At 43.3% G+C, this 27,412-nt stretch overlaps 1 protein-coding gene across 1 annotated transcript in view; it reads left to right on the plus strand.

Moving 5' to 3' along the window:
• The window catches only part of LOC104061825 (serine protease 55), a 67,631-nt gene that overhangs the window by 9,326 nt on the left and 30,893 nt on the right, over positions 1–27,412 (plus strand). Inside the window, 1 exon segment of the mRNA XM_054062337.1 lies at positions 26,237–26,307. Within this exon segment, the coding sequence (XP_053918312.1) occupies positions 26,237–26,307 (71 nt within the window).

The following is a 27,412-nucleotide window of genomic DNA, read 5'->3' on the forward strand; positions in this document are numbered from 1 at the left end:
TTGGCCTTGCTAAGCTGGTTCAGAAATCTGGTTGCTTGCCCATAGTAGGCTGCTTGGCAATGAACGAGGAGGCCAGGTCTGAATCTGATGTTGGCTCTGCAGCATGGACCACCTAATTGACTTTCCATGGGCAAATCACAAGGAAAACTATAGACAGTGCAATCTGTAGAGCTATGCTTGTCTATAAAGATTATGAGGTTTGTGTCAAATGAGTGTGAGGCCAGATTTCAAAATACCTAAATCCTCTCCAAATACCTAAATCCTCTACAAAGTCAGCATTGTCAAGAAGGTAGAGCAGCCCTGGGCACAGTTTTTGTCTATGCCAGCCAGCTGTCTCCTGAATGACTTTCAGACACAGCTCAAACTTTTGCATGGGTCAGGAGCCATCACAATAGAATCATAGAATTGTTGGGGCTGGAAGGGACCTTCAAAGTTCATCTAATCCAGCCTCCTTGCAGTGAGCAGGGACATCTTCAGCCACAACAGGTCACTCAGAGTCCCACGTAACCTGGCCTTGAACATTTCCAGGGATGGGGCAGGATTATTTTGGATCCTGGCACCCCAATTTGGAGGCCAGATGAAAATAGCAGCCCAGGCAAGGCAGAGACCACCGGTCAGTGAGCAAGCCCTGAAGATGCTGAACTTCCTGGTGTAGATGTGGTCACAGTAAACCTGGAAGCCATGCATTGCCCAAATGCATGATCTCTCTGGACTTGAAGTAGATAAAATCCTTACATTAGCTTTTACTGAGCTCTGCTGACAATCAGAATACATTTGTTCATGTCCAAAGCCAGGCTAAGTTGGGCAAGTTTCTTCTAGACCTAAGGATGTAAGTCCTTGTGATACTTATCTGGTTCCAAAGAATTGCATCCTAGGTCTTTGCACTGTGTACTTTTTGTGTGCTGTTTTCCTTGTTGCAGCAAGCTGTTTCCTATGAGTAACTAGAACAAGTGCATCATATACGTGTTTTATTCTGCTGACCTCTGCCTTAATACCACCATGTGTATGCCCACTCATGTGGACATGAGGAGAAAGGCTCAGACTTTTTACCAGCTACTGTTTTACACATACCAGATGCCTAATTTGTGGATCACTGACCATATTCCTACAATAACTCAATTGAACAGCAGAGCTCCCGAGTATTTGTCCTTTAAAAGAAAAAATCCATTCGTTTAAAAAGAAAAATCTATTGTGTACCAATTCCCTAGAGGTTCTGCAGACAAATATATAGATTAACTGTGAATTAACACTAACAGGATCTGTAATTGACTTATAGTTCTATTTAGTCATAAACATTAGCATTAATGGATGTTCATGGGGTACAAGTGCTAAAGAACAGACACTAGAGATGGCCTACTTGTTATTTTTTTCTGTGCTACATTTCTTCCATGACCCCATGAACCACAATTGATGTCTAATTCCTTGCTTTCTTAAGCATCTTTTGTTAGGCTCTGATGCAATGGTAACTTGAACGATAATTAGAGTATAAGGGACTCACAAAGCTAATGCCTCTTCAGTGTCTTGCCTGTCCAGACAATATTCAGTAAATGGTCCAATTATATTTCGGAGAGTTTCTGCAAAGGAGGTCTGTGGGGGTAGCTCAGTGCTGTGGTGATTAGGACAGAGTGTGTTCAGCTGGAAGTCACAGTTCATGTACAGTTCAGGTCAGCAGCAGATGAAGGGGGGCCCAGTTCCTGGCCTGACTTTCAGGGCAAGGAATCATTGCATGGCCATAAACAAGGAGTGCGATGATTCTAGCTCAGCTTCACTGTGCCTTACACCGTCCCCCACTTCAAGGCTGATCTGAGTCACAGGCTGAACAGTTTATCCCCTTCTCTTGCTTGTAGCAGGAGGTGACATTGGCCATCTCTTATAAATGTCTGAAATTATGCTAGGAGGCACCTAGGGCTCTGGGGTTTAATTTCTTTAGTTTTGTGAAGGACCTCTTTCCTTCACCTGTAATATGTCCTGCCCACATATACTGTCAGTGGTTTGGAAAGGGCAAATGCCCTTTACAGCATCTGGGATGCTCAGGGCTCTCACCTCTCATAGCTGTAGTGATAACAGTAGTTGTACAGCCCTGGATAGGACTTATCTGGTCAGATACAAATGTCTCTCCTGTAGCCATCTACATCTACTGAGTAATCTTTCTATCAATGGAGAAAAGTAATTCTGACGTGTGATTCATTGAGAACGTTTTAACCATATATTTTAAATTTAGATAAATCCATGCATGAATGCTAATTGCTCCCCATTAACTAATAGCAAGTCCAAGGTGTTTGGGTCACAGGGAGATACATGGCTCTGAGATCCAATAGTTGCCTACATCTAACATAACTTGTTAGAGTGAGTCCAGAGGAGGCCACAAAGAGAGCTAAGCACCTTCCACACAAGGACAGGCTGACCGAGTTGGGGTTGTTCAGCCTAGAAAAGAGAAGGCTCCAGGGAGACCTTAGAGCAGCCTTCTAGGACTTAAAGAGAGCTTATAGGAAAGCTGGAGAGGGGCCTTTATCAAGGAGTGCAGGGAAAAGACAAGGAAGATGGTTTTAAGCTGAAAGAGAGGAGATTTGGATGAGATATTAGGAAGAATTTTTTTCCTATGAGGATGGGGAGGCCCTGGCCCAGGCTGCCCAGAGAAGTGGTGGCTGCCCTATTCTTGGAGGTGTTCAAGGCCAGGTTGGATGGGGCTTTGAGCAACCTGATCCAGCGGGAAGTGTCCCTGCCCATGGCAGGAGTTTGGAACAAAGTGATCTTTAAGGTGTCTTCTAACCCAAGCCATTCTAGGATTCTATGATCCAAGTCTCCAGTGCCATTTTAGATACCCCAGAATATCCCCCTGGCATCCCACCACCCCCACCTCAAACCATGCCCCAGTGCCAGTAATGTGACTGCAGTGGGGGCCTGCCACTTGCGCTGGAAACACCTAGGAGAAGTGATCAGTCTGGAGATAAACCCACACCTCGCACTCTCACTTCATCTGTATATGAGTGCTAAAAATGTGCAGAAATGACAAAAGCTCTTGCATCCTTTTACAAGTTCTTGCATCCTTTTACTTGTGCTAATGTGGCTTCCAAACTGTGAAGGAAGATCTGTGAAGTAAAATTTATCAAGGAAAAGGTCACAAACCAGCGAAGTCTGAGCAAGTCCTCAGACTGTTCAAAATATCTGAACAGAGGTGGGTAGATGATGTGATTGCAATCTGTAGCGGCTGAGGTTATAGGCCCTTCTGCCTATCAGACAAAGGTCTCCTGGTGGCCAGAAGTGGAAGCTAAATACATTTCAGTTCAGCGTTCTTACCAACTATACAAAATTACTATTTTACCTTATCATAATACCTAAGTAAGTGATCCACTCTTCATCCTTGTGATGGATTCTCCATCGCTGAACTATTGCTAACGCGGTAAATGGGTTTTTTCCCTAAGGGATCTTATTGGTTTAAATAGGAAGGTATCCTGGGATGCCCCAGAACAAAGCAGTAGAAAGGCATTTCTGCATTTACAGTCTCTTAAATTGACTTCTGAGGAGTACTTTGATGTGCAGCTCATAAGAATCATAACATCTTTCCTGTGTCCCATGGTTTAATAGGGCTTTCATCATTTTGTCATTTTATGATATGGGCAGACAAGTGAATACATTCAGGCTGTGGTGGCTTAATTCTTTAATCTGTCAAAAACATTCCTCCTATTGCAAGGACCTGGAATGCTGATGATGTTGCATGTCTCCTGCTTTCTTCCTCTGGGTCGTAGCTCTTGGTGCCTCAAACAGAAGTGATTTGGTTTGCGGCAAGTGGGTCCAGCATTACTACCTGTGCCTGGTGAGTGGAGCTGTGGGGAGCAGCACATCTCTGGATCCAGCTGAACGCAAAAGACTACTGTGTGCTTGCACTTGGAGTGTGGGAATGGGTGTGATGACTCAGAGGAGCAGCTTCTCATTCAATTACAGTGAGTCAACACAGCTTTAAGGGAAAGTCATGACTCACGAGCAAATTTAAATTCTTTGAAGGAGTTGACTAGCAGAGGATGATCCAGCTGATACAGTGTGCTGAGATTTCTAAAACTATTCTAATAGGATTTCTACCAGAGGCTCATGAAGAAACCGAACTGGCATGAAGTAGAAGGGCTTTGGTTTGAAAGGGAGGCAACATAGAGGAAGAATTTGAGCAGAGAAAGGGCTCACAAAGGGAGTTGTGTTGGCATCTGTGCAAGGAATTGTGATGCTCAAGGAGAATGAATGCTGAAATGACCGAGTTGGCCAATGCCCAGCATTATTCAGAGTGGTCAGAATTAAAACTAGCTGTGCAGAGGTGCAGTAGGATCTCATTATTTTGAGTGACTGAAAGTTAAACAGCAAATGCAATTCATCGTTGATAAAGAAAAAGTAATGAATACAGGAAGAACCTACTTCAGCTGTGCGCGTGTGATAATAGGCTCTATATTAACTATTACCATGTAAGAAGAACTTGGAATAACTGTGGATACTCCTTCATAAACATCAGCACAAGGATCTGTGGAGGTCAAAAAGGTAACAAAAGCATTATGAATTATTAGGAAAGGAACAGGTAGCAGAGCAAATGTGTATTATGCCAGGACACCATTCTTGGGAACCTACATCTTGTGTACTTGTGCTATTCCCATCCACCCCACATGAGAAAGAAGGTAGTAGTTCTAGAGAAGGTGAAGAGCAAAGTAGGAAGGATGAACAGGGACATGGAATGGCTTCTGGCAGGAAGGGAAATAACAGAGCAGGACTCTGAATATTGTAAAAGAGATGTCTGGTGGGAATTAGACATAGACTCCTAAAGTAAGGAACAGCAAGGAGAGGACAGTCAAGAGCTGGCTTGTTGTCCTCACTGTTCAAAACATTATGAAAGAGGGGGTGTCAGATGGCCATATCGGGCAGCAGACTTAAAGAGAAGGACGATTTTTTTCTTCAATGGATGATTAAGCTATGGAAGTCTCTGATCAGGATGTTGTGGGTATTTATCCTAAGGGATAAATGGATTCAAAAAGCAATTAGATAACTTCCTGGATGAAGATCTCTCTAAGGCTATTAACCACTGTGATGTAAATAAACTCTGTAAGTACTTGCCCTGTTTCTCATTCTGCTTCCCTGAGTACTTGCTACAGATGACTGTCAGAGACATGGGTCTGGGCCACATGGGTCTTTGGCCGAATGCGTTATAGCCACCTTTAAGTCTATGCAACCATAGTTACTAAATGGACCCTGCTGACACCTATGCGGATGGAGAAGGCTGATTTTATTCTCCTGTTTGTCAGCAAGGGGATTGAGTGACAAAGTAGCTGAAAGCTCTCACCTGAGATCTTAAAGTGGTCCAGTGAAAGGAGTCCAAGTACCCTATGTTACCTCATTCATTTTTGATAGTTGCATGCTAAAAATGGCCGTAGCGCCCTTTCTTCCACCTTTCTCTAAAGACAGCTGGTTCACAGTGAAATAACTGAAGAAATAATCTCTTTGCAAAGGCCTTCCTTCCTGCAGCCAGAGCAGCTCTAATGGCAAGTGTTGTTATTCATGTGCTGATCGTCTCCAATTTACACAGACCTTACCAACATTAAAATGAAATCTGCAGTAACTTGCCAGGGTTGTATATCCACCTAATGAGTGTCAGATGGATTGTTCTCCCTTCCCTAGAGCTTCTCCCACCCAAGAAGATTTATGTAGCTGAACATGTTTGTTCTGATCAATTACCATGTTACAGATACAAATACAAATACAAAACGAAGACAGTTACACCCTTTATTCAAAGTCCAATAAGGTCAGCAGAAAGGCTCCTCGCGTTCAACAAAAGGATTTGGCTATGCTGAAAAGGATGAAGCTTTTGATCAGCTTCAGTGAACAAAGCCCCTTGTTAGTTTTTATATAACACAAAACTATATACCAGTAAATATATCATTGCTCTCACCTCTCCTAATGGGAGGATTAACATACAGTTGTTAACTCTGGGCGTGAGTTCAGCACCAGATCTCATTTGATGTAGTTGCTTTTCACTTGCCCTCCAGCTGCAAAGAAACACACGGCAGAAGCCAAGATGCTATTTTTAGAGTTTTTTCTGTCCAAAAACTTGACAGTGAGACAGAAAATCAGGAACAGCTGTCTTGTGTGTGTTTCTGACCAGGAGTATTTCACCACCAGGACATAGGAAGCTGAAAGTAGCATTTAATAAATTCTTGGATCTTCAGAGTCATTAACCCGCACATTCATTAAATTATTGCTACTGGAAACATCACAGAGCTGAGATAATTGTACCAGCTCTCAAAACCTCACTCCTCCCCCACCCTCTCCTACACAAGGATGGAAATCCTTGGGCTAATGTTTTTGAGAGCTTAAGGTGGATACAGGGATATTTAAAAGTGTTCAAGAACTGAGTTATTTTTTCGTATCTTTAGCCCTGTAAAAAACAGGCTACTGATTCATCTGGGCTACTGATATAATTATGTGAGTGAGATTATCACATGGAGAGCATGATTTAGCCCACTTTGTGATAAAATTATCAAGTTAAATAGCTGAAGTTAGGAGAAACAGCATGTTAGAAGTCGCATCCATGAAGCAGACAAATTCAGTCCCTGTGGAAAGTGATCTGAAGCAGGATTTAGGTCTCGGGGTTTGTGATTAGAGAAATGGATTTGCAGCTGCTGCCCAGGTTTCCACAGCACTAACTCACTCTCTGCCTAGGTTTTAAATCACTTTTTGCAGCTTACAGTCCCCCAAGCCCTGCAGACAGCTCTCCCTTTCCTCACCAACTGGGCAGAGAACAAAATGAACCATGGTTAAAGGCAAACAGGGAAAAGCAGATATGGTTTGAAAGGAAAATCACGTGATGCATAGTTTTAAAAGGGATTCCTGGTTCTGCCATTGCCTTGTGCAAATCACATCCGTTTTCTGCTGTGATTTTCTCAGCTATCAAATACAATAAGACTTTTTCCCTCAAGGACAGTCACAAGCTATTAGGAATTAACTGGTATTTAAGTGCAGCGGGTGAAAGGTTGTTTGTAAGTGCGAAGAGCCTCCAAACCGGACACTCTGAAACCAATCTGCCTTGATGGTGTGCAGGGGCTCGGCTAGTGTGAAAAAACTCCTGTTACTGGGAAATGCCAGCATGATGCATCCCGACATATCACCGATGAGGGATCGATCGTCAGCTATGACTGCGTCACTGCCTTGCGAACAGCTCCCACTCTCTCAACTTCATTTATTTTCTTTGTGTAGGAGGCTTGAAGCGCCTTTCGCTACCAGGATAATATGTTTGGCCTCTTCCTGCCCTGAGGGAATTAGCAGTAAAAGTCCCAGTAATTTAATTGTGCCTACAGCTGAGATGTTCATTCATTCAAACAGGATGCCATCGCCAAGGACACTGATAACACATGGATCCAAGGTCACTGGAAGGTCACTTGTGTGATTCACTTGAATCCTTGGTTGAAAAACGGTTGGGAAATGTCTTCAGATCCTGAGTCTGAAGAGAGTCCAGCAGCACTGACTGAGATGCAGACGCGAGGCTACAGTAACACTGTGGCAGTGCAAACAGTATTGAATTTACAGTAGGACTTGATGATCTTAAAGATCTTTTCCAACCTAAGTGACTCTATGATTCTATGAACGCTGAAGCAACATTTACTCTGTATTTATCTTAATTATTCCCTCCTCTATGCATGTTGAATCAAGAAGAAAAATAGATAAAAGATAAACATTTTATGGATCTGGCCCCTCCATCTAATAAAGTGAGTGGGAATTCTGCCATAAACTTTAGTGAGTGCTGATGATTTGCACAGGGGACTAAAGCCACTTCCTTACTCATTAATTAATGTGCGTTAGCTCAGGGTAGCTGCTGGCGGAAGGGGGTTCATGCATTAATGACAGAGACATTTCCCAAAGTAACATACAAAAAGGGAAGGACAGCATTTCCCAGGAAAGCTGGCTGTCTCAGGAAATGGGTTTGTATTGAATTTCTTATTTGCCACATGACATGCTGGAGATAGGATAGAAAAAAGATCCAAACCCACTCTGGAAGGAAACTTTTATTTAGAGATGAGGCTGCACAGCACTTAAGCTGTTCATAAACATCAGAAAAGTGTTGTATCTGGATTTTATACTGATTTCTCCCTCAGGCTGTGTTCAGAAATTGTACACAGAGGTTGTAGAGACAACTGTACATGCTCTCAGTGTTAAAGCTACAGCAGCCAACTTTAAAAGAGGGATACTTCTCTTTGCAGGGTGGCTGCAATGGGCATTTGAAGGCTTGCGTGCACTGGGTGAGTGAAGGCTGTCCTTGCAGCAGGAGGGAAGTTTTCAGTGCAATTAGTGTGATTACAAGAAGGATTTGTCAGGATTAATGTTCATCTTTTGTCCAGTTACTGCTCCTAAAATTAACAGTGGCAGTTATCCAGCAACTATGTGCCCCGGTTTTGCACGGTAGTCAAGGACTGAATGAACAGTCATAGCAGATGTCCCTTTTCAGTCTTGGATGTTGTCTGTCAGTGACAGGATTCAGGTATCCTCCTTGGGACACAGGAACATGTGGTAAAAAGGCTGAGAAGGACAGGGCATTGTGCTTGTAACTGATCTCCTCCTCTGACCTTCTCTATCTGTTCATCCCACGAGGATCTGAGGGCTGAACTGTGAAATTTTGAGTCCAAAATTTCCTTACTTCCTCAAATGCTCACAGATTTGGGATGGAGTTTGGATTTCCCAGTCATCCTGTGGGATGCAGATGCTTTGAGAGAACTGAGATTTGATCCTGCTACAACATTTTCTTTATCCTGTAGGCGGACAATGGGGGACCTCTGGTTTGCAGCTAGTGGAATACCATGAAGTAGTTTCAGGTTGGCTTCATCATCTGGGGACAAGATTGTGCAGAAAAGCCAGACCATGGGATCACGATGTCTGTTTAGAGCTACTGTGACTGGATTGAAAATGAGACAGAAATTAAGGGGAAACCTTTCTTCTTTGAAGGTGTGGATAATGTTTCAAAAGCCAATTGGGTTTCTTCTAGGGCTGAGACACAGCCGGTGGTTTTTTTACTATTGTCTTATTTTATTTATCTCTTTAATAGTAATTAGATTACTCTAGAGAATATTTTTCAAGACAACATAAAGTCAGAACTACTGTCTCATTTCTTTTCTGCTGCTGACCCATATAGTCATGTCTCAGGTCAACCTACTCCATCTCACTGGTGTGGACATGGATGCCAAAATGAGATGCCACTGTGAGATGACAGGGCAATGATGGAGAGGACAAAGAGATGAAATGAGAGATTCAGGACAGAGAAAAGAGAGGCCATAATACTCTGAAAATCACAGATTTTCCACACTGGTGGGTCACAACAGACCCAGTTATTTGGTAAGCGAAGATGCAAAGTCAAGAAGTGGCATCTGAAGCAGTTGCTTTCCTTGAAAAGCTGAAACTCTAAGAAAGGTCTAGCTTGTTTAGTTGCATATTACCTTAGCTGTTGTTAGGATACCCTTGGGTTAAGGTATCTCACAGCTAATTATTAGCTAATTATTAGCTGGACTAATGTATCTTCTACCTTGCAGCTGGCCCAAGCTAAGAGCATTCATAGGTACAACAGCGGCTGCCCAGGTGATATGTCAAGCTGCTGAGACATGAATACATGTTAAAGTCACTATCTCCTTAAGCTAGAAAATGGGCAAGAAATCTTTTGGCCGGTGTCAGAAGGTGTGGCATCATGTAACTATTATCCTGGGTTGCAAATGCTGGGGTTTTGTTGTTAAAGGCAATAGAGAAAAATCTGGCTAGCTGAAGAGAACTGTTTCTAAGCTATCCATAATATGCTCTCTATAGAAATCTCTTGGCTTGGTAATTAGCCAAAACAAAGCCCTTGCAAGTAAATGGTAAATCAAAAGCAAATCGTACTTTTTTTCCTCTGCCTTTAAGGCCTGCTCTGTGCCTTGCTCAGAGATCCATATCCCAGCCTGAGCCGGGACTGATCTGTTTTTTTCATGCAATGCATGGTCCTTCTTTGCTTCTCCAGCATCAAAGTGCATTGCAAAATGCTTTCTTGTCTTCACAAGAAGGTTGTTTTCCTTGGAAGTGATGTGGAAGGAAGCAAATAGCAAGATCTCCTTCATGTTCCACCTTTGGAACAGCATAAAAGCACCTGTAATTTGCAGCAATGTCAAAACTCAGCGAATGTACAATGGGACAGAACCTCACAAATTGGTTTTAATTACCTTGGTATTTTCTGGCTAGCTGGTGGAGAAGCCTTGTAAATGAAAATTTATTCATCTACCTTAAGCTAATGTAAACCCATCTTGGCATAAAAGTCAGACTTTATTTTCTGTGTTATCTGAGCAGAAAATAATGCTTAATTATTATTAGTTCTGAGTAATGCTCGTGAAAATTGCTCCACATTAATTTCACATGGCTGACTGGCTAATGGATGCATAAGGGTCTTGTAACCCTTTGAAAAAAGACTAATAAAAGCTAAAAACAAGGGGAATATATTACTTTAGGAGCTATTAGTAGTAGAGAGTGTCTGCTGGCATTAATAGCTATATTTATTTTCCTTTCTATTAATAATATATCAACAGATTCTAGAAGCTGTGGCAGGGGCTGGACATCAGGAAATATTTCCTAATGCTACTATTTATTCAGCTACAGAATTTTTTCCCCCAAAGGAAATGAGAGGTGTCCTCCTGCTTGAATTATTTTAATGTAGGGATTGTATAAAGTACTCTGGTCTACAGCACATGGCATGGAAAAAGTCTGCACTTACAGGGAACTGAAAACGAACCCAGTAGGTCTTTTCCATCAGTAGCATTTGCAAAGTGATAATGGTCTGTGTTGAATGAAAGTGATGCTACAAAGTGGTTACAGCAGAGCACTGCTGCTATGGGTTTTAATCCATTCTGTTGCTCATTTACTCAATGGCCTTGGGGAAAGAAAGTTTGTGCCTTGTGCCTCAGTTTCCCTACTTGTAAACTGAGATAATGAAAGCGCTATATGGAAACATCAGTTCTGGAAATTGAGCCCAGCTATGTAGCTGCAGAGTAACAAAAAGGGCAAAGAGAATTCATCAAAGTGATTTTGGTTTTGCCACACTGTTCTGCAATTCGGGTGAGAAATAAGATGTTTAATATTTCAATACTGTGTGTCTGATAAAAGAAAGGACATGGATCTGTTGGAGCGAGTCCAGAGAAGGCCACAAAGATAATTTAGGGGCTGGAGCTCCTCCCATATGAGGCCAGGCTAAGAAAGTAGGGCTTGTTTAGCCCAGAAAAGGCTCTGGGGAGACCTTCTAGCAGCCGTCCTGTACTTCAAGGGGGTCTGAAGGCAAGCTGGGGAGCGGCTCTTTATCAGGGAGCTCAGGGGTAGGATGAGGGGGAATGGTTTTAAGCTGAAAGAGGGGAGGTTTAGGTTAGATCATAGGAAGAAAAGTTCACCTGTGAGGTGGTGAGGCCCTGGCCCAGGTTGTCCAGAGAAGTCATGGCTGTCCCATCCCTGGAGGTGTCCAAGGCCAGGCTGGATAAGGCTATGAGCAACCTGATCCAGTGGATGGTGTCCCTGCCCATGGCAGGGGGTTGGAACTGGGTGGGCTTTAACGTCCCTTCCAACCTTAACCATTCTGTGATTCTACGAAAACCTGCTGATGTTGTATTTTGTTGCGAAGGTATTTATGTTTTGAGACAGCCCATCACTCTCAATTATGGATTTGATGGGAATGTATTGGAGTCACATGAATTTATCAGCTTTGTCATTATGCTTTCAATCAATTTTCTTTATAACACTGGTGTTCTACTCTTCTTATGTATTGTATTCTGTATTTGTGGGGCTAGATCATCTAAGTGAAAAGTTTCCAAATGGAACTACTTCAACTTTTGTGCTTCAGGCTATAGCTTGGGATGTTGAATTTTTATCTTAATTTGTAGCTCACTTCCTTCTCTCTTTCCAGATACCTCTTCTTCATATCCAGTCATCCCAACAGAGAGTATTAAGCAATCTTGACAAAAGAAATGTGTCTCTTGGAATATCCTTTGCTCGGTGAGCAAAGCTGGCCAGCATAAAACAAGAGACTTGGGAGCATGGTGATGTAAAGCAGTGCACCAAAATACAGATTTTGTTCTCAGCATTGCAGCTGTTGCAGCAAATACGAGAAGACAATTAGGCTATGTAAATGCTTAGGAACCAATGGGTTCCATAAGGAGATTCAGAGGACAAAAATATAAAAATATGAAAATAAGTGTACTCAAGGAGGCATAGAAGAGGTAGGGTAGTCAGGCCTCTCTCACATGTTTTGCTAAGGAGATAGGAACAAAAGCACCTCTCATGAGCAATGAAGGCAGCAATTTAAAAGCTAATATACCAAAATAATTTTGGCTTAGTTCTGCAGAAATTAAGGGCTCTGTATATATGTGTCTGTTTCTCTGCCTGCCCCATCCCAGCTGGATAGAATGCTTTGGGTCAGAAAGGACCTTTAAAGGTCATCCAATCCACCCCCTCACCCCCTGCAGAAGCAGGGACATTTTTAACCAGATCTTGTTGCTCAGAGCCCCATTCAACTGACCTTGACTATTACCATAGATGGAGCCTCCACTACTTCCCTGGGCAACCTGTACCAGACAACCTGTAAAAAAATTCTTCCTTATATTCAATCTAAATCTACTCTCTCTTATTTTAAAACCATGACTCCTTCTCCTGTCACAGCAAGAGTTTTTGCATGCAAGCTTGTGCAAAGAGATAGAAAGTTTGAAGATGATGGCGTTTGTGCAACTTTGGCAGCAAGAACTGGATGCAGTTGAGAAGTTGAGAGGGCTCCAGGTTAGTAGGAGAGTTATGTGGCTCCACCTCAGAGAAGAAAGATTGAAAGACCATAGACCCAAAGTCACGGATAATTAGTGTTATAGAAACTTTATTCAGCATGATGATCCCAGACCTCTCTCCCCAAGCTCCTCCTTCAAGGATGTGACATGGAGGATCTGAGGACAAAGCAGTTCCTAGTGGTATCATTTTAGAGGGACTGAGATTTCCCATTTTCTCTGTTTCCAGCCTGTGCTTACTTTCAGGGGTAAGCATTATGAAAAGCATAGAGTTGCCTTCTCTTTCTCCATTTAGTATCCTGGTCACTTCTCTGTCCCTCTGAGGAGAAGGCAGATGGTACATGTGGCTGTGACCATGACCATTGGCATCCATTTGTTATTTCATATGCAATGCATAGAGTGTTCTGACTTTTTGTATGTGTCTTTAGCTGCCTGACTTCAATGCAATCAAGATGTCAGAGGGTTTATTTCTCTCTCATATTTTTTGGTGCCTAGCAGGTAATGAGTGAAAAAGCACCCGTGGATGTGGTAAAAAACATTAGTCAGCTCTTTAATTGTGTCTTTTGTTGATAGTAAAGCAGATTAGAGCTGGAGATGGAATGCTGCAGAGGACCAGCACCCATTCCCACATTTCCCTTTGACTTTCCGAGTGGCTTGCTGGACAAGCTGTTTTTCACGCTAAGGGCTCAGTTTATCCTTCTGTAAGAACAATTAAAAGCCAGGGACATTTCTTAGGATGCACCAATGGCAGTAGTGATTAATCACTGTTGTTAACTGAAGTGAGTGTAGCTCTGGAACAGAAAACACTACTGACAGTATTGAACTACTTGATTTGTTGAATAACTACTGACCGCTTCTTGTGTTAGGCTGAAGAAATGCTTTAAGTAGGTGGATTGTGTTATGGAGGAGAACCTGGCTTCAGGATGAATACAGAATGGAGGCTGGCAGCCCTTGACATGCCTAGCCAAACTGCTGACACCCCTAACGCACCACAGAAGTACAACCACACCTTTCCCTGCAGTGGGGAAAATCTCAAGCATGATGGATCTGTGTTGAGCAGTGCCCACCCTTTGCATAGTGGTTGTGCTTGCTGACCTCGAAGAAATGCATATTCTGCTCAAAGGATTTCTCACTGATGCCATTTTTACTCTTCGAGCTTTTCATTACCAGAGAAACCCTTATGGTTTTGGCTTCTCTGGCAGTCCTGTGACAGCCCACACTGCTGATCATGAGCAGCTTTTCTGAGTCATGCTTGTACTGCCCATGTATTTTAAGAGCAGCAGCCTGGCCACCTCTGGGCAGACCATACTTCTTTGCTGTTCTGACATTGGTGTGCACCACTCCTGCTGGTTATTAGGGCTTGCAAAATCAACCAGCTGGCAGCAACTGAGCTTACAACATCCTGCAGCATCATGAAACATCCTCTGACTGCATATTTTCAATTATCTATGTTCAAAGTATCTGCCTTCCATATCCTTTTCTGAGACGTGCCTTGTGCTTGTTAATATTTTTTGTATTCACAACTGGTTGCTTTCTCCATGTCTCATCATGACTCACTGCTTCAAGAGCTCTTTAATACACAATTCACTTTGTTCCCACAGCTCAGATCACTAAATGATTTAGGGTGTCATTGCAGAGAAGAGCACTGCATTTGGATCCTCTGTTATGAAGGATGGGCTTCAGGACATCACTGGAAAGTAAAAAGTTCCTCTTCCTCAAGGCTTTTGAATTTATGTCTTAACACTAATTCTGCAGACATTAATCACACTGTCAGCAACTCCAGAGCTAACCCATGTACTTCCACATTAGGGAAATTGGAGGGGAAAGGATGATACAATGGCTTAGGCACTGAATGCAGACAGAGGAGCATAAATTCTGCAGCAACCCTTTGAGACCCTAGAAGAGCTGTGTAGGGCTGTATATGAAGAGCAGTAACTCTTGAAAACTGAGACAATAGGTTGTGAGCCACCTGAAAATCCTTTGGAGAGCTATTGGGAGAAGAAAGCTTTGCTCGTTGTCCTTTTTCCTTTGAATACAATGGCAGGTAATTTGAATGGGCTTCTGCCTTGGACATACATAGGAAGGAATTTTCTCACCACTGAAGTGAAAAGCATTGGTTTAGTCTGGAATGCATAAGAATTTGGGTAAAAGATAGGAAAGTGAGAGTTTCCACTGAAGAAGGTCACCTCAAGCAAAAATTTTGGGAGCAACCTTGGTCTTAACAGAATCATGGGTCTACATATTCCTTTACTTCAAGATGCACTAGTAATTTGCCATGTTTTTCAACTTATTGGCTAGAGACTCAAGATAAAAGTGATGCTTAAAGATATTTGGGAAGACAAATTTCATAACTCCAATTATCCTTCCTTCTTTCCCCAAGATTTTATTGCTGAGCTTAATGACACATGGCATGGAATATACCCATGGTCAGCTGGGGGCAGCTGTTCTACCTGTGTTCCTCCCCACCTACTTGTGCATCCCAAGCCTACTCGCTGGTGGGGCAGCATGAGAAACAGAGAAAGTCTTGTGCAAACACTGCTCAGCAACGACTAAATACCGCTGTGTTATTGATACTGTTCTGGTCACAAATCTAAGACGTAACGCCATATGGGCTAGTACGAAGAAAGCTAACTTCATCCCTCAGTGTGTGAAGGTCCTTCACTCATACTCAGTGTGTGAAGGTCCTGGCCAAGATCTGCTTCCTTCTGATACTGGATTAACAGCCAACAAAGAACAGTAAAAGATCAGAACAGATCCTCCTAGAAGTTATGCTAAAGTACATGGACAAAAGGGAGGTGTTTTGAGACAGCCAGCATGGCTTCACCAAGGGCAAGTCCTACCTGACCAACGTAGTGGCTTCCTGTGATGGGGTGACTACATCAGTGGACATGGCAAAAGCAGTGTGTGTAATCTATATGGACTTCTGCGAACCATTTGACATGGTCCCCCACAACATCCTTCTTTCTGAATTGGAAAGTTATGCATTTGATGAGTGGACTGTTTGGTGAATAAGGAATTGGTTGAATGGTTGCATCCAGAGAACAGTGTTTATCAGCTCCATGTCCAGATGGAGATCTGTGACAAGTGGTGTCCCTCGGGGGTCCATACTGGGACCAGTGCTGTTTAATATTTTCATTGATGGTATAGACAGCGAGATATAGTACACCCTTAGCAAGTTTACAGATGACACCAAGCTGAGTGGAGCAGTTGTCACACCAGAAGCATGGGATGTTATCCAGAGGAACCCGGACAAGCTGGAGAAGTGGGTCTGTGTGAACCTCATGAGGTTCAACAAGGCCAAGTGCAAGGTCGTACACCTAGATTAGAGCAATCCTTGGTTTTAATAGAGGTTGGGGCATGATGTAAGCAGCCATGCGGAGGAGGACTTGGGAATGCTGATTGATGAGAAGCTCAACATGGGCCAGCAATGTGTTCTTGCAGCCCAGAAAGCCAACAACATCCTGGGCTGCATCAAAAGCATGGCCAGCAGGTCCAGGATTCCTGTACACACTGAATCCTTTTTGATTTACTTGTGCAGCTCTATAGCTTGTACATCGCTCCCTCCTCCAACCCCTGCTTCTTTCCCAGCTCTTCTGCCAATGATTCCTGCTCTACAGCCATCCCAAACATCCTCCTACCAGCCTGGCAGGCTTACTTGCATCATGAAGCCATTATTCAAACCCTCAAATGGGCTTAGAAAATATAGTTTGGTGTTTTGTTTTTCCCACCGTGTTTAGAGGCACATTGAGTCACTGCTGAAGAGGGCCTTGACCAACCCGCTGCCTGCCGTTATGGGAAGGGATTCCATCACAAACTTTTCAATACCACCTACATTCCTGCTTGGCTGCCAGGATTTCAAAGCAATCACTGCAAAATTATAGGCTAACTATACGATAAAGAAAAGGGAAGGATACCATCCCACTGTGATGTTGTGGAGAACCACAGAACTATTCTTTAATAAAGGTAAATAGGTTTTCACCTTGCTGCATAATGAGCCTGTGATGATACCAGCAGGAGAAATCCCGATTAGAAACAGGTGGAAAAGGGAGCATGTCAGAAAGCCTGAGAATTTTTTTCTGTTGTGCTTGGTAGTTAGACTAGGGCTTTTACAGGTAAAAACCCACTGTCAATTAGCCAAGGACAATGCTGCAAAGCCCTAGCCCTTTTTTTTCACCTACTACAGTCTGGTGAGAAGAACATCACCTTCCACCCCAGTTATAATCTGGAACACTATTGTGTAGGCTGTTTGGTAGTGGGAGTCTCTGTGGGAGCTGTTCTGCTTCATATAAATGACTATTTGCAAGGATAAAATGGCAAGAGATTGACATATTCCTAATACAATTTCAAAAGATATTTGGAAAATCCTAAGATAGCTGCAGCAGTGAAGGGGGAGCAAAGACATCTGCTCATGAAACCAAACCGGACCCCAAAGAGAGTTGTAGGAAGCCCAGACTTGCATTGTACCATGAGAAATTACTGCATACAATCTTTGCCTTGCCTTGCCTTGCCTTCCCCTTGGATCACAACCAAACCAACCCTGCCTGGATCCGTGTGCATTTTCCATGAGACAGGGCTCAATTCTTGGCTTATCTGGCAGATGGGGCAGTTTCTCCTCTGCAAGTGGCCACAAAAAGCATGCAGACACCCTTCTGCATGGCCTCTCAGGCAAGAGGTGATCTCAGGCTAAATTCCCCTGGGGATTTTAAACCTACACTTTAAGGGAATTTCAGGTCATAGAAACTCTGCTTATCATATAAATTGTCTGTCTGTGTAGCACAGTGCAAAAAATAATAAACAAATAAACCATTATTCTGTTATTAGTTTATTAAGATTTTTAAAACGGCACCATAATGCCTGAGCAATGATGAGTGTGGCACACTTGAAATATCCAGCTACTGCTTTGCTATTTAAACAGAAGTTGAATTATTTTAAAGACTGGGCTTAGCTGTGATTGTTAAGAATAAAAAAAACCCAACTTTGATGCTAATGATGCTGCTGACTAAACTGCAGTTTAGAAGAAAAACTCTGTTGCAGCCCTCCTTTGCCCCTCCCTTTTTTTTTTTTTCTATAGCTTTGCCTAAAAACTTTTCTCCCTGTAAGGAAAACTTAGTTCTGGTATGTGCTTTATCCAGAACCTTTCTAACACATAAAATACTGAGATATTGCAGTAAATAAAATTAAATTTATTGTCTTTCTGCAAATTCATTGAGAAAATGGGGTTGTTTATCTTTTTACCTTCTAAAGCTTTCTATTTGAAAAAAAAAGTGTTTGTATATATATAGTATATACACATATATATACACATATACATTTACAGGCATATAATAAAGCCTTGAAATTACGGTTTAGCTTTTTCAGTCTTGATTGTAATTTAAAAGTATGACCTCTAGATGGCAGAAATTCCCTCTTTTGGTTTTGGTTTTGTTTCCTACACATAGATCAATTGATAAATATTCAGCCTTATCCAAACCTGCAGATCTTATAGCATGGTGTGGCATTACCCAGCTCAAAGCTGTACTGCAAACCTTATGCCATACTGCAACTGTCTGTCCTCTTAGCTAGACAGGTTCAAGTGCTTTTTGGTGACCAGTCATTTAGTATAAGCCTGAGTGAAATAAGAATGAGCTGCAGTGTCTAAATATTTCTGGATTATTTGGATGCATAGTTGATAAGTTGCATAAGTCCTTCCAGTACTTAAAGGAGTCCTACAGTAAAGCTGGGGAGGGGCTCTTTATCAGGGAGTAGACGGTTAGGACAAGGGGGAATGGTTTTAAGCTGAAAGAGAGGAGACTGAGATTTTGGGAAGAAATGTTTTCCTGTGAGGTAGTTGAGGCACTGGCACAGGTTGCCCAGAGAAGTCATGGCTGCCCCATCACTGGAGGTGTTCAAGGCCAGGCCAGGTTGGACAAAGCTACAAGCAACCTGATCCAGTGGAAGGTGCTCCTGCCCATGGCAGGGGGTTTGGAACTGTATGATCTTTAAGGTCCCTTCCAACTCAAACCATTATATGGTTCTGTGATTCCATGGTACAGCATGAGACAGAGAGGTGATGGGGTCATTATGGAATTGTTTGCACAGTCTGGCTGATTTATCTATCAGAAAACAGACTGGTTTTGGGGTAAAAATTGATTCTTAGCTAAAATTTTAGTATCTAACCTGAGAGAGGGAGAGGAGAAGAAGCCTGAATAAGGTTTTGACTTGTCTCAGATAAGAGTCTCTGACATTGTGTTAATGAAATTCAAAACCCATTAATAAATGAAAATATGATCCTTAAGCAATCAAAGTGCCTTGAACTGAAGGTAAAGAGAAGTGTGGTAAAGGGATAGAGGGCATCACCCACGCCAGTACCAGCAGAAGAGGTGGATTCCCTGTGGAGCCAAGGACACCCCAAGGGACAGAGAGCAGTGCCCCTGGAGGGGCTGCAGAGCTTAGGAAGCATTGCAATCTTTTCCTCCATTCTGGACTTTATTAGGGGTGACAAGGAGGAGAAACTCATTTTGAAACCAACATAAACCTATGTCATTATCTGTTAGAGTTGTAGCTCTAACCAAAAAGACCACTTCATGCAGGTCCCCTCAAGCAGGGACCTTCATAGCTCTGTAAAGTAAAATGCCCATAAAACTGCTTGATGCTTGGCTATGAAGTTATCGGGCAGCAATGGGGATCATCAGGGGCCAATTAAAAGTCAAACCAAACCATAACTGGGACTTGCACTGAAATACCTCCATGCAGCTGGCATCAAGAGCAGGAGCTTAACTAAAAAGCCAGGTCCTTCAAAGAGGGCTTCAGTTCAGCTCCCAAGAACTGCAGGCACATAAGTGATCTTTGCCTGGATGTTTTTATTTCCTGTGGATAATGACCCTGCATGCGAGGTGTGCGGCCAAGCTGCTACCTTGATCCAGGGCAAAGGGGGATCCATCCAGTGGTGGTAGTAAAAGACTGGTTGGTGTCCTTGTGTCCTCCCTGGGGAGGTGCACTCTGAGCCCTGGGAAGGCAGACTTCAGCTCCCTCACCCCACCATGGAAAACAAATCTGGCAAGGTGAGGGATCAGCATAACCAGGATCAGGCCTTGCATCTCGTATACGGCTCCTTGGTTTGGCACTTTCATCCCAACAGATGCCTGTCTGGGGATTTGGAGAATACTGCGGAGATGGAGAAAGGAAGGAATAGATTTTCACCTTTTATTCTTTTATCTTGGCAACAATACATGGTGGGAAAAAAAAAAAAAAAGAAGAAGTTGTGAATGGCAGAATTAACAATAATATACCCCCCTCCTCCCTCCTCCCTCTCCTTCTGTCGTCCATTCAGGAGACCGACAATAAACAAGGTCATTTGATTCATTCTGCTTGGGGTGTAAACAAAGTCTTACAATAAATGCCTCCCGCCAGGGCCCCTCTTATTCTCTAAGAATAGATGCCCTCCCTGCAAGCTGGGTCCCCCCCCCCCTTCGCTTCTCCTCTCTCATCATCCCCGGATCGGCAGCCACGGGTGTCCAGCCCTTCTGCCACTTCCGATGTCCACGTCCCTGCTCCGTGAGGCCCCACTTCCTACTTGGTGTGGGAACCTCGTCTTCTCCAGGCAACATCTGCACGGATGGCCCCGCTTTCTCATGCCTGCAGCAACACTGCCTCATCATGGGCTCTTGATTCAGAGAGAGAGAGAATAAACCAAACCTGATCCAACAATAATGGATTTGCATCCCCTTTCTTGGTCCATGGGGAGCAGATCCCAAAAGCCTGTGGTCAGCTTCCTCTTTTCACAGGCTTTGCTGTTCTTGGTACAGCCAATGGAGAAATAGCTCAGTATGTGTGCACAACAGGAAGGCTACAGATTGTGCAAGGATCTGTGTAGAAGGATCAAGCCTGGGATGGGGTCCAGGGGCTCCATAAGCCTCTACCTGCACTGGGAGAAACTACCAGAGTTATAGGGGTTTTCTATATATTGTTATATGTTTATTCCTGGAGAATGGATGGTTGTGTGTTGTGGGTGATGATAGGTTTGTAGCATGTGTGGGATGAGACATAAAGTAAGGATCCTTTTGGAAAAACTGAGCTCTCTGAAGGCAGATGGCATTAAATAGGTGCTGAGCCAACCATCCACCTGCCTGGGGATGTGTCCCCATCTGGCATATCCATCCTACTAGTCTCCCATGCCACCTACACATGCTGGGTTGACACTTATGGGTCCTGTCTGTGGGTTTCTGCCCCAAATGTGGAAATACCTTGCATCACAGCTGTTCACCAGAAGCTGCCCCTACCCTTGGGGTTCCCTCCAGTGCCTTGCAATGTCTTCAGGTCTACATGGGGTGGTGGGATGCAGGAAGGTAGATCGCAGTGTGCACAAGGCACATAGAAGACTTCATTTCATGCTTTGGTCTAAACAGAGAGAAATTAGCAGTAACTCTCCTAACACATGCATTTTTGTTCTCCGTGTCTCAACAACTTGGATGCATAGCTGGATTTAAGCACTGGGAACGCTGGCTCAGCTTTTGCTCTCTTCAATCCACCATAAAATTCCTCTATATGACCTCAAGCCATCCAAAATATTGGAAGAACCTTGTTTTCCTACACAAAACCACTGAAAAAACACAAGGGCAATGCACCTTCATTTCCTGTGCCTCAGTTTCCTATTTGTTTGTTCTCAGTATTCAACTACTCACTTCACTGAAATTGTAGATTTGCAACATCGGGGGTTGTCTCATGATATTTCTTCATCACTTAGTACAATAGAAGACAACTTATCTTTTACAATTTATTTAATGCCACAAGGCTTTCACAATGGTGTCTTGAGCTCGGTGATAATAATAAAAATAATAAAAAGGAATGAGTTGCTCTCTCTCAGGGGAAGAAGGCTATTTTCAGAGATGCTCAAGCAATATGTAATAACAAATAATTGGAATACAAAGCTTGGTTTTTTGCCGTTCAGCAGTCACAACACCACCAATGTGGCTTTATTTTAAGTTCTGTTTGTCTGCTGGGTCCCTTCCACAATTTCTTGCTGGGAGAAGCAGTTTCTTCTCCCATATTTCTTAAAATCATAGAATCATTAAATTTGTAAAAGACCTCTAAGACCATCCAGTTCAACTGTCAGTCCAAACCCTTCGTGCGTACTAAACCATGTCCTGAAGTGCCACTGCTACGCATTTTTTTTAACACCTCCAGGGCAGCCTGTTCTAATGTTTGACCATTTCCTGGGACAGAAAATTATCTGTCAAAGAGAATACAAACTGTGAAAGACTGAACTGTGAGAGGGTGGAAAACTGTGGGCCAAACCATTGGGTAAATGTACTGCAAGAAAACCCAGACAGCTACAATAAATTTTTCTGCTTCAATCATAACCTGCATAACATAAATATGTCTTTCAGGCAAATGCCTCCCTTCCTCTCTCTCTCACACATCTGCTTGCACACACTATAGAAACTTCTGATTTCACCTGCTAAAACGTTGGCAGGTTCATTGCAATCAGTGTTGAGAGATCCCCTCCATAAAGACATCCAATTTAGGTCACCAAGCTGCCTGTAGCAGCTTTGTCTCTTCTTTCCAGGAGCAGATCTGTCTGTGTGTTCAGCTCTGCTCTGATGGAATGGAGACCTGTCGGTCCAGGACCAAAAGATTAATGTTTTGATGAAACTGCTCATTTTCAGAAGCAAAGGAAGAGTTTTGAGGCCTCCGTGTATGGTCTGCATAGCTCCTTGGCAGGAAGGGAAAAAAAGGGAGACATTTAGCAGGGTATCATTTCTAAGTTCATGCTGTACTACAGCGTAGTTCAGCTGCAGCCAGCACCACTGTCTTGAACTTCAACATGTCAAAGTTTCATCCTATCAAACAGCAGAGGACTGAAAAGCAGAAGTCTTCCTGTACAGACTTTGGTGCATATACAGAAAAGTTAGGCAATGGGACAATCCTGTCTTGTCACCAGGACTTTCCTGGTCTCACTCTGGTTATATCAGTACCAAAAAAATACCCCTGAGCTAGAAAATAATAAAAAGGACAAAACATGCTACATGTTTCCCTTGAACCATAATAAGGTCATTCTAGGTCTGATTTTTTTTTAGATTTGCAGCACAGATTTTCCATGTGCTTGGCACCTGCCCTTGGGGTAATCTATGGCCCCTCAACAGGGTAACAAGAAGGTAGGGTAGCTCCCAGTTTGAAGCTGTTTGAGGGGATGCATTGCAAGGGTGAAGGAAAACTTCAGCTGAGTCCCTGGGAATTCATCTACAGCCAAGAAATCCTCATTGTTGGAAAGCGTCTCCCAAAGGAAGTGATTGAAATATCATCGTGTGAATCATATCTATAACAAGGTTGGGCTGTAGGAAACAAACCTTTGTTGAACCCTGGGAATAAATGACCTAAAAAGACATGTTTTTTTTCATGCAGGAATGGCCTTTAGCAATCCATGTTAAGTGAAGGATGCTGGGTTTGGGAGGTCCAACCTGACTAGATCATTCTACAACCTTATCCATGACCAACTGTGCTGTATGAGGTGTTTCAGTAAAGTTGTAGGATGGCTTTTCTGCTATTTAGCAAGGATTGAAGCCACCTCAAATGATGACCCTTGTGGTGATAAGACCTGTGTATGGCACATCATCATGTTGTGGCTGATGTGTGGTGTTTGCTGAGGTTCAAAGCAGCCGTGAACAGAGACTTGACACTGTTTGGGAGATGGATGGGCAGAGATGGACAGGAGACAAAGGGAGGGTAAGGGCAGCAGGTAGGTTTGGAGTCCTTCTCTGGAGATAGTGGCTGGCACAGGGATAGGAAAGGATGGAGGGAGGCTTATGGTCTGGGGAAGTGAGTGTTGAGCTGGGGTGAGAAGGCTGGACTGGGACATGACGCAATGTGTCTTGGAGGAAAAGTATCTGTGAACTCATTTAGGACCTGGATCACAAGTCTTGCTTAGAGGTGAGCAAGGGTTGATTCCAAACATAATTTCCATGATGTATCTTGCTCTGTACTACTGTTTCTACTATAATTTCCTTCTCATTTCTATCAAGACTGTGAGGGACAACGTATAAACACAGTAAGAAAGCAGTCTTCAAGGAGATTAAATCCTGGGCTGTATCAGAATTGTGACCAGCAGTTTCAGGGAGGGGATTCTGTCTCTCTACACTGCTCTCACGAGACCTTACCTGAGTCCAGGGTTTGGTTCTGGAGTCTCCAGCACAGGAAAAAAATGGATCTGTTCAACTGAGTCCAAAGGAGGCCGTGAAGATGATCCAAAGGCTGGAGCACCTCCTATATGAGGACTGGCTGAGAGTTGGACTTGTTCAGCCTGGAAAAGAGAAGGCTCTGGGAGTAGCCTTGAGGTGCTTATAGAGAACCTACAAGAAACCTGGGAAGAGGCTCTTTATCAGGAATTGTGGGGATAGGATGAGATACAACAGTTTTAAGCTGAAAGAGAGGAGATTTAGATGAGATATTAGAAACAAATATTTTCCTGTGAGGGTGGTGAGGCACTGGCACAGGTTGCCCAGGGAAGGTGTGAATGCCCCATCCCTGGAGGTGTTCAAGGCAAGGCTGAATGAAGATTTGAGAATCCTTAGTCCAATGGAAGGGGATTTGATCTGGATAGGCTTTAATGTCGCTTCCAACGCAGACCATTCTAAGATTCTATGATTCTAAATTACAAAAACAGTTGATACATATGTGAGGTACCAAATAGATCACAACTCTTAATGGGTGGGAGAATACAAAAAAACACCTGAAGTGCTGATTATTAGGTAGCTTTAACAAATACATTATTATTGCCTGTTTCAACTCAGTTCTACTGAAGACAACATTAACTGCTTATCCAGTTGTCTATATTTAACACTCCAAACCTGGCACAGATTTATACCAGCAGTGGTAACAATGGCATTGAACACCTGTTGGTGACTGCATTTGCCCAGGGATTCGCTTCGTTCCATGCTATGTGTTTAATATTCCCACAAAACAATGGGACAAATAAACATATTTTTTGCTTAGCTCTTACTGAAGCCAACACCACTGTCCAAATTGTACATGAGAGGCCTGCAGAGGCTGGTGGTTGTTTCCTAGACTTGTCGCCTTCTTCCCTCAAAAATGACATTGTCAGCGGCTTTGTGCTCAGAGAGGGCATTTACCACTTGTATGTAAGGAAGGAAGAAGGAAGAATGAGCAGGAAAGGGGCACCGTCTTGCAGGGCTCTGAAGGCAAGGATGATGAATTTGAACTTGAAGTGGTGGATAACAGAGAGGACTTCTAAGAAAGGCTGATGCAGTCTGAGCAAGAAGTGTGGGAGATGTGTGTAGTGCATGGCAGAGATTGGAATAACAAAGGTTTACAGGAGTCAGCATAGGAGGCGGAAGATGTTAATGGCTGGCCAGAAGGAATATAATACATTGCAGTTGTGTTGTTCAATAAAATCTCGGAATGGGGGTAGAGAGGGTTGGTGGGGTTTGGCAACACTGTCTTTGGATGAGTAAAGGGCTTGTGAGGGAAGGCAGGCCATGTTTTACCAGGAGAAGCTGGCTGCTTCTGCTGTCATCTGGAGACCTCTCAAGAGTTGAAGGGTGTCTTTGACCCCCTCGACAGCACAGAGTTATAGAATCATAGAATCATTAAGGTTGGTAAAGACCTCTAAGATCATCAGGTCCAACCGTCAGCCCAACACTACCATGCCTACCAAACCACATCCTGAAGGGACACACAGCAATTCAACTCTCTGGCTAATCAGTAGACATCAATTAACACTTAATATTGCTCACTCTTTCTATGAAGATGAACTCTGCCTTGTGAAGTTGAGTAGCTGCATTTCCCCAGCTGCAGGTAGCATCTTGCTGGAAATTTGTGGATGGGCAAGAGTGGGTGTCTCAGCAGTGGTTAACCAAGAAGGAAGGGTGGTCTATTTAAAATAAAAATTAAAGGCCTTAAAGTCTTGGATGCTCAGGGAAGCTTTCCAGTCTGAGTGGTGAGGTAGCATCGTTCTACATGTAAGACCCAGAAGTGGGTCCACCATAAAAACTTTGAGAAGCTTTACTGTTCACCCTGTGGGACCATGAGCTTGACAGTGGTCAAGGAGACGAATTCACCTTTGCTCAGATCAACTGAACTCCTCGTTTACAAAAAAAAATAATAATTAAAAAAAAAAAATTGGCAGGCTGTGCCTGTCCAAAGTCTGAATGAATAGAAACTCTAAAGGAAGCACCTGCTGCTAAAGGAAATCCAGGACAAGTTTTATTATCCTTTTTCACAGGTCTATTCAGGACTACATTAGGGGTTTCCTCTTTCCTTTTCTGGTACTTCACACTCATTCACAACAAAAAAACATATTGTGCTTATGAATTATATTCCAGAGAATATAGCTGGAGCTTATAAAGGCACTGGCCAAAAAACTTTATTTTTAACCTTACTCCCTTGTGGATTAATTTTTCAAATGAAAGCTTTGCAATTGTTTAGGGTTATTTTTCCCTCATTTTCTTGGACAGGGCACAAAGGCAGATCCTGCCTGTACTGTGTTAACAAAAAGTGCCTCTCAAGGAACAAGGAGCAAAAGGAGGTAAGTGAGGTTCTTGGTGGAGCTCGGCTACAGGGAACGAATGGAAGATATTAATGCAAGTCCTCCTAAACCAGCAAAGTGTTAGAAGGACTTCTATTAATGATGCATTAACCACGCTGATGCATGCAGAAGCCAATGACAGTTGTCCCATTGCTTATGTGCTGTAGCTGCACAGCACGAGGAAGGATAAAACTCCATTCAACTGCTAAAGGCTGTGTAAAGATCTCCTTTTGGGTTTGATCCTGGGACTGTTTGAGCCAGTGATGAGGTACCCAGGAGACCGTGAAGAGTTTGCTTACCAAACACAGCTGCTCAGCTTAACATCTTGCAGGTACAAAGTACATAAAAGCTAAAGGGTTTGCAAACAATCCAAGTTCAACGCATGAGCCACTTGTGAACTAACACATTTGCTTTAGCAGGTCATTTTGCACCTGTGCAAAAGGGATGTGACCTGATTTCTCTGTAGCCTGGGAAGGTTTTCCACCCTTCTGCACTGGGGTGGGTACCTAAGAGGCAGCACTGGGCCCTCTGTGTAACAAATATCTTGTACTGCGTAAGTGCAAGGAGCTTTCAGTGAATGCAAACAAAGCCTTTTCTCATTCTCCTTCTGATCTGTCCTTAAAAATCTCCTTCTTGGTTTTAAATGCCCTTGTCCATCCCTCTGCCTCCACACCATCAGGAGGTCACAGCCCTGACCATAGCTTGTCATTGCTGCCACCTTCCCTTGCCCCTCTGGGTGCTGGTTCTCCTTCTCACAGATTATATTTTAATTGGGAGCCCTTTTTAAGAGAGGACAGAGCCTGCTCTGCTTTTAAGCAGTAACCAGCGTGACTATTTCTTCTTCAGCCTGAAGATCCTTGTTGCCACTGCAGCGGAAATAGCAAATTGCAGCAATTAACGGTGGCATAAATCAGAAACCGTGACCAGATGAGGTCACAGAGGACTCAAAGGCTGCATCATACCAGTAAATTACCCCAGACAGGAATTCCTTCAATCACACTACTAAATTGTTTGAGCATTTCTTGACATCGTTTTGGCCCAGACCAGTGACACTGACCCCAGGAATGGCTCGGGAATGAGCACAGGCCAGCGATCTGCTGGGCAT

This window comes from Cuculus canorus, chromosome 3 (genome assembly GCF_017976375.1).
Source record: "Cuculus canorus isolate bCucCan1 chromosome 3, bCucCan1.pri, whole genome shotgun sequence".
Lineage (NCBI taxonomy): Eukaryota > Metazoa > Chordata > Aves > Cuculiformes > Cuculidae > Cuculus > Cuculus canorus.